Source organism: Carassius auratus, chromosome 1 (assembly GCF_003368295.1).
Source record: "Carassius auratus strain Wakin chromosome 1, ASM336829v1, whole genome shotgun sequence".
Lineage (NCBI taxonomy): Eukaryota > Metazoa > Chordata > Actinopteri > Cypriniformes > Cyprinidae > Carassius > Carassius auratus.
In genome coordinates, this window is record NC_039243.1 from 16,056,010 (window position 1) to 16,068,623 (window position 12,614).

The 12,614-nt window shown below is 39.2% G+C and overlaps 1 protein-coding gene across 2 annotated transcripts in view; it reads left to right on the forward strand.

Annotated features, from left to right (window-relative positions):
* pros1 (protein S) overlaps positions 1-12,289 on the forward strand; it is a 29,883-nt gene extending 17,594 nt beyond the window's left edge. For both annotated transcript variants that reach the window (XM_026254758.1, XM_026254771.1), the window contains exons 11-14: positions 146-314; positions 5,889-6,025; positions 6,109-6,337; positions 11,681-12,289. In XM_026254758.1, the coding sequence (XP_026110543.1) occupies positions 146-314; positions 5,889-6,025; positions 6,109-6,337; positions 11,681-11,859 (714 nt within the window). In that variant the 3' untranslated portion in view covers positions 11,860-12,289. The remainder of the gene's footprint in view (positions 1-145; positions 315-5,888; positions 6,026-6,108; positions 6,338-11,680) is intronic.
* Positions 12,290-12,614: the final 325 nt, after the last annotated feature.

The following is a 12,614-nucleotide window of genomic DNA, read 5'->3' on the forward strand; positions in this document are numbered from 1 at the left end:
TCTAAATGTACATAAAATTCAAAATGTAAAATGATAAACATTTTTATTTATTTAGTTTGTTTTATTTAAAGTAACGTGTGTTTAACAATAGTATTGTTTTGTGAATTAACTGAATGTTTGCTTTGTTTGTGCCGCTGTGAATCAGATCAACCCGAGGCTGGATGGCTGCATCCGTGGCTGGAATCTGATGAATCAGGACGTGTCTGGAGTGAACGAGGTGTTTCGGGGAAAGGAGAGCAAACACTGTTATGTGCATGTGGAGAAAGGCTCTTTCTTCAGCGGCGGAGGACTGGCACTCTTCAACATCAACTACAGTGAGTTCAGTGAAATAAATACAATTAAAGCTCTTAATAAAGTGTCTGCAGCAAGTCCATTACCACAGAAGATTCAGTCTAAACTCGGTTCGTTTTTTTGCACAAGCACTTTGTATAAGTCAAGTCACATTTATTTCTATATATTTTTAATACACTTTACATTTATTTCTAGAGTGTACATTACATTTACATTTATTCATTTAGCAGACTCTTTTATCCAAGCAACTTACGAATGAGGACAATGGAAGCAATCAAAAACAACAAAAGAGCAATGATATACAGTATAAGTGCTATAATGAGTCTTATAAAAGTCTTAGTTAGCTTAACGCAGTACACGTAGCAAAGGCTTTTAAATAATATAATAAATAAAAAGAAAACGGATAGAATAGAAAAAGAAGAGGTCTTTTTTCCCTTTTTTAATTGTATAATAAATGAAAGAAAACAGAATACAAAAAGATTAGAAAGCTGATTAGTTTTTTTTTAAAGAATTAGAATGGAGAGTGCTAGAGTTAGAGGGTCGGATAAAGTTAGTTCCCTTCTCGAGGCGGTAGCTCGACATTACGTCAGCTATGATGTATATGGGAACTCCTCCCTTCTCCACTTTCGCTGAAATCTTATGGGCTAATGGCTAATGACAGCTGGCCAATTGACGCGAAGCATGCAAATACTGACAGGTTGTGGGCAGTATAAATTGCATGGGTGCGAAAATTATATCAGAATCTCTTTCTTCACGCTAGAAGTCTTATCTAAGTCATTGTGGAAGTTGCAATAGAGGACTACTCACCCTGTTTTCCTCTCCACATCTGATGACTGCTACTGCCAGACTCGGACCTTCACCAGTTCTGTGTGACCTGCCTGGGCCTCAAATGGACGACACCTGCGCCCACTTGCAAGTGCGCGCCCTCAGAGCCAGAGTGGTTCGGACAACAACGGGAAGGAGGCCCACTACCCTTCCCTGCCCAAAGACGAGTTCGACGTTGGCTTGGTGGACGATAGCTTCCGCCCTGCGAACTTCGTCCTCTTCGGAGCTGGCGAGGAAGACGACTCCATGTTACTTTCGTGTTGGATAAGGATCAGGCATATCAGTCAGACCGCCCCGATCAAGAGGGCCCTTCAGACCTCCAGGAGGAGCTCACCAGGGTCTTTGGCAAGGCCGCCAGCGATGCAACGCACCTAACGAGCCTGTGAAAAGTAGCTGGACTCCTGGCTCCTCCACTCAAGCCGCTGCCAGACCGCAAAAAAGAGCTTGTGGTGAAGTCGTGGGCTGCACCCCAATCAGCGCGCACCCACTCTGCCATGCAGGCCATGTTCACGACCCGTGGTCGGGTGCAGAAGCCCACGTGGTAGCAAACCAACAGTCTTAAGAGCCTGGGAGGAAACGTCAGGGTCAGTTGAGGAGCCAGCGCTGTGACAGAGTCAGCACGCTAGCCTTGGCCACCGAAACGTCTCCCTGACAGACCGATAAAGTGGAAGAGAGAGCGCATGGGAGGCCCCGCCCCCCAAGCGCCATGTTCAAATTCATCATGTCCCCCATGTTTCTACGGGAGACGATTGCTATGTGTGTTAAATTATGTTTGTGTGAGTTCCACAATAGAAGCATGTATACAATCAACAGTTTGGACTCTATGGCGATGCGAGCCCATCTCTCTCTAGAGGGTATAGAGACAATTTCATCGATTCTGCGCTGTTCAGACCAGGCAGGTCGTTTTCACTGAGGGAATTTCAGAGGCTTCTGGGACTGATGGCGGCAGCTTTTTCAGTGTGCCATCTGGGTCTGCTGCATATGCGGCTGCTGCAGTTTTGGCTGTAACTCGAGTTCTGCCGAGGGCGTGGTCTTCAGTCCATATGGATGTTCAGTCCTTTCCAAATGAACGGCTGGGGAGCAGTGTGCCTGGGCGTACCTGCCTCAGGCCTGTGGTTGAAGTCTCAGAGAAGGTGGCACATAAACCGTTTGGAATTGGAAGCAGTGTCCTTAGCCCTGCAAGCCTTTCGGTCAAAATTGGAGCGCCAACATGTACTGCTTCGAACCGACAATATGTCTTTTGTCTCGTACATAAATCGCCAGGGCGGCATGCGCTCCAGAGGTCTATTCAAACAGGCAGTGAGTCTCCTGTTGTGGGTGGACCGACACTTTCTCTCCATAAGAGAATTCTGAATTCAGAGTATTTTGAGGAATGGGATTCCTCAAGGAGAGTGGAGGCTTCACCCATGATCAGATCAAATGATTTGGAATCGATTTGGGAGGACAGAAGTGGATTTGTTTGCCATGAGCGAAACTGTCAGACGTTCTCCTCGCTATCTCACTCCCCACTGCCGGGAGATGCTCTGACATCGCGCTGGCCGGAAGACAGGCTTTACGCATTCCCTCCGGTGAAGATTCTGCCTATGGTGTTGTGCAAAATCAGGGAGGAGAGAGCATCATTTATACTCATGTCCCCGAACTGGCCGAATCAGCCCTGGTTCGCGGACCTGAGAGTGTAAGTGTTGGCTCCCCCATGGCAAATCCCCCTCAGGAAGGACCTGCTGTCTCAGGCGAATGACACGATATGGCACCCCAGCCCAGAGCTGTGGAACCTTCATGTGTGGCCGCTGCAGGGACCCTAAAGAGCGGGACGCTCTGCACTCTCGAGTGCTGAGCACACTTACGGAGACGCGGGCACCTTCTACCAGGTGCTTCTACACTCTGAAGTGGGGAATTTTTCACAAAATGGTGCAAGGACAATCATACTGACCCGGGGACCTGTTCCGTTGTTTTGCACTTTCTACAGCAAAGTATGGATTGCGGGAGTTTGCCATCCATACTGAAGGTGTATGTGACCGCTAATTGCCACTTTTCGCTCCCCGGTTGACGGTCTGGTAGTCAGTTTTCTCAGGGGAGAAAGGAGATTGTGTCCTTCACGGCCACCGTCCGTGCCGCTGTGAGATCTAGCTTTAGTTTAGAAGGCTCTAGCTTTACCACCGTTCGAGCCTTTAGCTTCGATTGCAGTTAAGGAGCTTCCTTGAAGACTGCCTTGCTTCTTGCTCTCGCCTCTGCAAAGAGCATTGGAGACTTTCATGAGTTTTTGGTAAACGATTTTGCATCAGTTTCGGACCTGGCGACTGTAATGTCAGTCTCCGGCCGAGACCGGGTTACATTCCTGAGTCACTCAATACACCCTGCCCGCCTTATCTGCTGAGCCATCAGCCTTGCGTGACGCAAGGCTTCCCATTCTGGGAAGAGGTATGTCTATCCAGCATTTATGTTTTGCTGCTGGCTGGTCTTCTCAGAACACATTCGCCAGGTTTTACAAGCTGGATGTACCCTCTGTAGCGTCATATGTACTGTACTTTCGGTGAGTTAAGTTTTATTCATGCTGTTTAAGCAGTTATACAGTAGTTACTGTGGCTGTTAACTCTGTTATGGTTTATGCAGTTGTCACCGCTAACGCCGTCGACTCTGTGTTCAACTCTTGTGCTTGAGTGCTTATTGCGTTGTGTCTGCCCTGTTTAGTGCAGCCTTCGCGTTCATTGCTTGGAGATATGCACATTTTGTTAGGTTTGGAGCAGATGTCTCATTGGTCTAGTTCCGCCTATCAAATGCGAGCTCTCTTAGAACTGTCTTGCTTATGTGAGGGGGTGATCAACCCCGTTCAGGGCTTATCTTCACTGCTCTCATGGCGGGATCGAATATAGTTCCCATATACGTCATAGCTAACGTAATGTCGAGTTACTATCGTAACCTCAGTTCTCTGAATGGTCGCTGTTTGAAAGTGAAAGTGAAAGTGAAGTGACATTCAGCCAAGTATGGTGACCCATACTCAGAATTTGTGCTCTGCATTTAACCCATCCAAAGTGCACACACACAGAGCAGTGAACACACACACACTGTGAGCACACACCCGGAGCAGTGGGCAGCCATTTATGCTGCGGCGCCCAGGGAGCAGTTAGGGGTTCAATGCCTTGCTCAAGGGCACCTAAGTCGTGGTATTGAAGGTGGAGAGAGAACTGTTCATGCATTCCCCCCACCCACAATTCCCGGCCGGTCCGGGACTCGAACTCACAACCTTTCGATTGGGAGTCCGACTCTCTAACCATTAGGCCACAACTTCCCTTGATCAGCTGTGCTAGCGTTCAGTCGTGATTCCAGTATTTGCATGCTTCGCGTCAGTTGGCCAGATGTCCCCAGCTGGCGTTAGCCCATAAGATTTCAGCAAAAGTGGAGAAGGGAGGAGTTCCCATATACGTTATAGCTGACATAATGTCTTGTTCCCAAGTCTCACGGGAACCGAGGTTATGATAGTAACCGGAGACGTTTTTTTTAGCCAATTCTTGCTTTCATTTTAATTTGAACAAAGATTAATTACAAATATTTGTAATTTATTATTTAGTTTAGTAATTATTGTTTTAAAAAAAACTGTAATTTTTATCAGTATTATTTTAATATTATTTACTAACCCAATTCCAAAAAAGTTGGGACACTAAACAAATTGTGAATAAAAACTGAATGCAATGATGTGGAAATGATTATGTGTTGTGATGATGTTTTCAAATTTCAATATTTTATTCAGAATGCAACATAGATGACATATCAAATGTTTAAACTGAGAAAATGTATCATTTTAAGGGGAAAAAAAGTTGATTTTAAATATCATGGCATCAGCACATCTCAAAAAAGTTGGGACATGGCCATGTTTACCATGTAGCATCCCCTCTTCTATTTATAACAGTCTGCAAACTGAGGAGACAAGTTGCTCAAGTTTAGGAATATGAATGTTGTCCCATTCTTGTCTAATACAGGCTTCTAGTTGCTCAACTGTCTTAGGTCTTCTTTGTCACATCTTTCTCTTTATGATGCACCAAATGTTTTCTATGCGTGAAAGATTTGGACTGCAGGCTGGTCATTTCAGTACCCAGATCCTTCTTCTACACAGCCATGATGTTGTATTCATGCAACCCCATACCATCATAACTTTGGTTGTCCTTGTCCTCTTTAGTCTGGATTACATGGTGTCCCAGTTTTCCAAAAAGAACTTCAAATTTTGATTCGTCTGAGCTCTCATGAAATCCAAAATGAGCCAATATTCTGCATGACATTTAAAAATGTCTCACTTTCAACATTTGATATGCGATGTATATTCTATTGTGAATAAAATATAATTTTATGTGATTTGTAAATTATTCCATTCCTTTTTTACTCACAATTTGTACAGTGTTCCAACTTTTTTGGAATCGGGTTTGTATTTACTTTTAGTGTTTTATATTCTTATATTTTAGTTTCAATTTTAGTTGCATTATTTGATGTGCTTTGTCATGTAAATATTTTTTTATCAAATGAACATCTAGCCATCTGTCTTTCTATCTTTATACATATAAAAGCAGCTTCACAGTAATAAATAGGAAATTAATGTATTAATTTTGCAGAATTTATCAGTTATGCACAACTGATATTGTGGAGTTTTATAATTATGGAACGATTTCAAATGCAACTCTACAGAAGAAAAAAGTCTCCTCATTACATATAAGCACATTAATGAAAGAATAAACTCTTAACTCTGTTTTAGTTGGATGAGTTACTGACGTGTGTTCATGTCTAAGGCAGCACAGATCTCTGGAAACTGGATGTTGTGATGAGCGTCCGTCCGTCCAGCAGCACCGGTGTATTATTTGCCCTGGTTAGCAACAGCTCTGTCCCTCTTTCAGTTGCTGTGGTGACACAAGGACCTGATGATGCGGTAAGATTCAGTGCTGATGTCCTGTGCTGGTGAAGTCTGAGCACACACTAAACACACGTGTGTCTCTTGCCCATGTATTACAGAATCTGCAGGTTTTTATGGATGGCATCTGCGTGGCGACGCTGGAGTCTCTGATGCTGTGTTATCCCGACCGGTTGGTGTTGGAGATGAAAGTATCAGCTGATGGTCTCCACATCACGGCAAACTCCTCCAGCGTGTCCTACAGTGACTCTGAAACCCTGAGCATGGCTTTATCCAAACTCAACAGTGCCATGCAGGGTCAAGTCCACACTTACATAGGAGGACTTCCAGGTCAGTCAGCTTGATTCTATTTATAAAGGTGAAATGCTAATAGATGCTCACTAATGTAATGATAAATCAATGTTTTCACAGTGCTAGTAATGCATGATCAAAAAACTAGAACCATTAAAAAAAAAACTTTTTTATTACTTGAAATAAAATAAACATTTACTTTTATAAAAAACAATATAATTTTTTTTTTATTTCATCTAGTTTTCCAAGGCACCGTTTATCATTTTCATTTAGTTAAACTTGTAATTAAGTAAATAATAAAACTATAACTGAAATTATAAACTATATGACCCATTTGAAATAAAAATAACAAAAACACACAACAAAATTACTTTAATAGTATCTATTAAAATCTAAAACTATAATATCATTTCAATAAAAATAAATAAAATATGATAAAATAATAGCTGTATGTTGCTTTTTATAAAAGCTAATTTAAAACTCAAATAAATATTTCTTTATATATATATATAAACATTAAAAATAAATAAAAATGACAAAACTAAACAAAATTCCTCAAAAATTTTAGTAAAATAAAAAATAAAATATATAAATGAAAATGATACAAAATAAACCAAATGTCTGATACAAAATGCATGTTACAAAAATAACACTGGTCTAGTTAACTGTAATCTTAATGTACTGTAATCTAAATATCACATTAACTGGAAGTCAAGTCACCTTTATTTATATAGCACTTTATACAGTACTTGTTGTGTCAAAGCAACATTAAATAGTGTTAAACAGGAAAATAGTTTTTCAGTAATTCAAGAATACCATAACAGAGTATTTTTTCCAGCTAAAGTAAGTTCATTGATGATTCAGTGATGTCATCATCATCCTGTTCACCTCTCTTCCAAATAATGTTTGTGCAATGAGTCAAGTGTCCCCAACTAACCAAGCCAAAGGCAACAGTTGGGCAGGGGCAGAGGTCTTGTCTGGTTCCCGTGGTCTTGTGCCGATGGTTTTCGAGATGATGTGGTCTTCAGGGATCTGTCTCTGGGGCTGATCCACCATCTGATCTGGATACAGACTTAATCTGTTGGCTGTGGTGACCTCGGATTAAGAATGAAAGAAACTAATAGTAGCATAGATGCCATTATTCTTACAAGGTAATGAGTACATCAGCTGTTATGGGAAGCGTTCCCAGTTCCAGTTGACCTAAATAAAGCTTCAGTCCATAACTTTTTTGGTTAAAAATTATCCAAAATCAATATTTGAGCAATTAAATAACTAACCAATGTTCAAAGTTATCGCCTTACTTTAGCCTGATTCACAACAGTTAGCTTATAATAAGATGGGGGCAGCTGTGGCCTAATGGTTAGAGATACGGCCTTGTAATCCGAAGGTAACAGGTTTGAGTCTTAAGTGCGGGCAGGAGTTGTAGGTGTGGTGAGTGAATGAACAGCGCTCTTCCTCCCTCAGTACCGATGGCTGAAGTGCCCTTGAGCAAGGCATTGAATCCCCCAATTGCTCCCCTGTTTACAGTTTTACAGTGTTAAATGTGCTTCTGATTACAGATAGCCTGGGATTACACAAAGTTTTTATTTTAAAGACCATAACTCTTATAATAATTAAAAACCATTTCGAAGGGAGCATAGTTTGCCTTTTTGGGTTAAAAGAATTTCTTGGTATGAAATTCGTATGGTATAAATTAGAGATTATACTGTACAAAAATTGAGCTCTACACACTATTACACACTATACTCATAGTCACGAGAAGCTGGTGTTGTTAACATTAATAATCTGAAAATAACAATAATAATAATTTGCACGGTTTGATGTGATATGAGCTAATAAATCATAAATTAAATCCCCATTGATAGCACAATTTATTGTTATGCTTTTTTCCTCAGTTGGTCAGAACAAACCTGGAAGACTTGTTACTAAATAGGACAAGGATCTGCGGCCCACAGTTGATTTTGATATTATAGGTATTATCAAATGGCCAGAGTTTTGAGATCGCAGCAGACGTGAAGGACTATAATGTGAGCTTTCTCAAGTACTGAGGAACAAAACAATTTTACTTTATAAGTAATTAGCAAGATTTTAAAATGTATTCGTTGTTAAATAGGGAGCCAGTGCAGAGTTGACAGAACTAGGCTAATGTGGTCATACTTACTCATTCTTGTAAGGACTCTAGATGCTGTATTTGGAGCCACTGGAGTCTGTTTATTAAGCTCGCAGAGCAACCACCCAATAAAGCATTACAATAATCTAACCTTGAGGTCATGAATGCATGAATTAATGTTTCTGCATTTGACATTAAAGCATAGGTCATAATTTATATATATTTTTGAGATGGATAAAATGCAGTTTTACAAATGCTACAAACATGGTTTTAAAGGAAAGACTGCTATCAAATAGCACACTCCTAACTGATATTGGGAAATTTACAGAGAAGCAATCAAGTGTTGAATAATGTTTTAGGTTATCGCATGCAGAGTTTTTTGTTCAAATAATTAAAACCTCAGTTTTTTTCAGAATTTAGTAGTAGGAAATTACTAGTCATTCAGTTTTTTATATCAGCTATGCATTTTGTTAGTTTTGCAAATTTGTAGGTTTCATCGAGCTGTGAAGAAATATAGAGCTGAGTATCATCAGCGTAACAGTGAAATTTAACACCATGTTTTTTGATGATATCTCCCCGGGGTAACATTTAAAGTGTGTAAAGCTAATGCTCCTAGTACTGAGCCTTGTGCCTAACCCTAACCCTACTATACTTGTGAATGTACTTGTCATTAACTGAGAAAGGAGATTTGAGATCAGTCTGCAATGAACCAATTCTTTAGGATCTATGAGAGGCTTATCTATAAAAGCTAATTTTAAGGTTTTAGGGACATATCCTAAAGAGATTTATGAATGAATAATATTCAGAAGAGGATTTATGACTTCTGGAAGCACCTTTTTTAGTATCTTAGATGGAATAGGGTTTAAAGTTTTGATGATTTAACCAATTTATTCAATTCTTCCTCTCCTATTGCAGAGAGTGAGTGTAATTGTTCCTCAAGGGTTCTTTTGTGCACATATCTGATTCTGTGACTGACAAGCTGCATGGTTATAATTTTATGTCTAATAGTATCAATCATAAAGAAGTTAAAGTCATTACTGCTGTGCTGTTGGGAAAGGTCTATGTCTGTTGATGTTTTTTTTCCCCCTGTTGATTTAGCCTCTGTATTGAATAAATGCCTGGGGTTGTGTTTGTTCTCTTCTAAGAGAGACAAAAAGTAAGAAGATCTAGCAGAATTTTAGAGCTTTTCTATAAGTAGAAGTTCTTTCCCGCCAAGCAATACAAAACACCTCTAGTTTTATTTTCTTCCAACTGTTTTCCATTTTCCGGGCTGATTTCTTTAAGGTGCAAGTGTGCTCATTATTACAAGGACTTTAAAGGGATAGTTCACCCAAAAATCTAAATTATGTCATTAATAACTCACCCTCATGTCGTTCCAATCCCATGAGACCTCCGTTTATCTTCGGAACACAGTTTAAGATATTTTAGATTTAGTCCGAGAGCTCTCAGTCCCTCCATTGAAGCTGTGTGTACGGTATACTGTCCATGTCCAGAAAGGTAAGAAAAACATCATCAAAGTAGTCCATGTGACATCAGAGGGTCAGTTAGAATTTTTTGAAGCATCATAAATACATTTTGGTTCAAAAATAGCAAAAACTATGACTTTATTCAGCATTGTCTTCTCTTCCGTGTCTGTTGTGAGAGAGTTCAAAACAAAGCGGTTTGTGATATCCGGTTCGCGAACGAATCATTCGATGTAACCGGATCTTTTTGAAACAGTTCACCAAATCGAACTGAATCATTTAAAACGGTTCGCGTCTCCAATACGCATTAATCCACAAACGACTTAAGCTGTTAACTTTTTTAATGTGGCTGACACTCCTTCTTGAGTAAAAACAAACCAATATCCCGGAGTAATTCATTTACTCAAACAGTACACTGACTGAACTGCTTTGAAGAGAGAACTGAAGATGAACAACGGGCCGACCTAGGTCTAGGAAAAAAATTATAAAAAATGATATCTGGTGTCTGAATAATTTTTGGTTTTACTGTGGAATAATTCCTGTTAAAACTACAAAGTAATTCAGTCAAGAGCAGTGAGTGATTTTCGTTCTTTCATTTTCTTGGATTAACATTAAGGACACTTAGGCATGGTCACTTTAAGAGACAATGCATCCAATGCATTCTCAGCCGTGGGCCCCTATAATCGTCACCACCTTTCACCCGACTAGCGACGGCCCTGATTATAATACCATATCGTAGCCCTACTGTGATCATATCATTTACTACAAGCGCTTTTGTAGAAAGGGATCTAATATTCATTAAGCTTTATCATTTTTTTATTATTATATCTGTTTTTTATTTGTTGAACATCAATTAAATTGTTACCGTTAAATTGTTTTGGATGTTTTTTTTGTGTTTACTAGTTCGGGGAACAGACACTTTCTTTAGTGGTCACAGTCTATAGTATGTTAAATAATAAAGGTAATGCAAAATCTGAATGTAAAGCCCAAATAAAAGTTAAAAACTATAAAGACATTTAAAAATGACAAAAATACAGAACAAAATGTATATTTTCTTTCAAATGAAAATAGAAAAATAAAAACTAATTCAAAATATTAAAATCTATTAAAGTAGACAATAATACTACAGTAAGACTGGTTCAGTTTTACATCTTCAAGCTTTAGAACTGTAATTAATTATATTAGCTGATAATTCAGAAATGTAAATGTAAAACTCAAATAAAAATGTATAATAACTATATAGATTATTTTTTTTTATTACAAAAACACAACAAAAATACCAATTTTAACTAAAGTTAAAGTTAAAGTAGAAACTGGAAAAATAAAAACTAATTCAAAATACAATAGTTCTTAATAGGCTTTACCACTGCAGTTAATCATTTAGTAGCACAGTAAAAGTCAGTATTTCTGCAGTATTAGTGCAGATTCATTCAATAACAGCTGCTGGTCAGCACTCCTTCAGTTACTGGCATCTAATCGTCTTCATCGGGACATTAAATCAATAAATCTATCAGCAGTGGTGTCTTGTAATGGTTTTAGAGCATTAACATCTGCTTGTCTGTCCATCACAAACATATGAACCTGGATTGTGGATTGATTCAGATGGAGATGATGGTGGGAAATCCAGTCAGACGTCTGTCAAGAGCACCATATTATAGTTCAGAATCTGATTCCGCTTGATCATGTTCATGTCAAACATTGCAGAACATTAAGAACATGTTTTTTAGAGTTTAGATTTTCAGATAGTTTCAGTGTTCTAGATCAGTGTTCAACATTTTTTCAACGATCCCTGGCTCTTTATGTGTGCAGATCTCCCGCTATCTGTCACTCCCATCTCTGCGTTCTACCACGGCTGTCTGGAGATCAGTGTGAACGGACAGCAGCTGGACTTCGACGAGGCTGTTAGCAAAGACGACAGCATCAAGTCTCACTCCTGTCCTCCTGTTTCTGCCCCAGACCCTCCGTCCACTGAATCCCAGCCGCACTAGACAGAAAATAACATCACAGCCTAATGCAGGGACACCTGAGCCGCTGCGTCTGTCTGAGTTCCTGTCAAATACATGATGTGATGTCCTGATTCTGGCTTCAGAAGGAGACGGAGAGAGAAAGCTTGACCTGTGATTTTTAATAGATTTTTTTAATTGACTTTGTGTTTTTAATTGATGCCCTCATTAGTTGATTGATGACAAACCTGTGAAAGAGCTTCAGAAGCTCATGAGCCTCTATTTAAAGATGCTACACATTCATTCCAGTATTTTTATTCCTGACGTGTGTTTTTAATCAGGTTTTTACTCGCAGTATGGAGCCGTCAGTTTGTATCTTGTGTATATAACACACTAATTTGAATGTGATGTGAATGTTTAGATGGATATTCAACACTAGTGCCACATTAATTGTTGTAATAAAACATAAAATGCAGCTTGTTTTTGTTGTCATTGTCATGCAGATCTCACCTTAAGAAGCAAAATCCCATTTTTGACACACATATGAGCGTAACTGTTTAATTACTGCCTACTTTTCACATATATGTGGTTCTGATTAAATTTCCATAATTGTATTTCTCTGTACTTCTATATCTAGTTCTTTTTCCATTTCTATACTTCTATATGCATATCTATGTGCCTGTTTTTTCTACTTCTAGATCTATGTATTTTTATACTTCTGTGTAGTTCGGTGTCTTTTTTTTTCTATAGTTCTATATCAAGTTTATAAGTCTATACTGTTTTTTTCATGTATTTTCTAT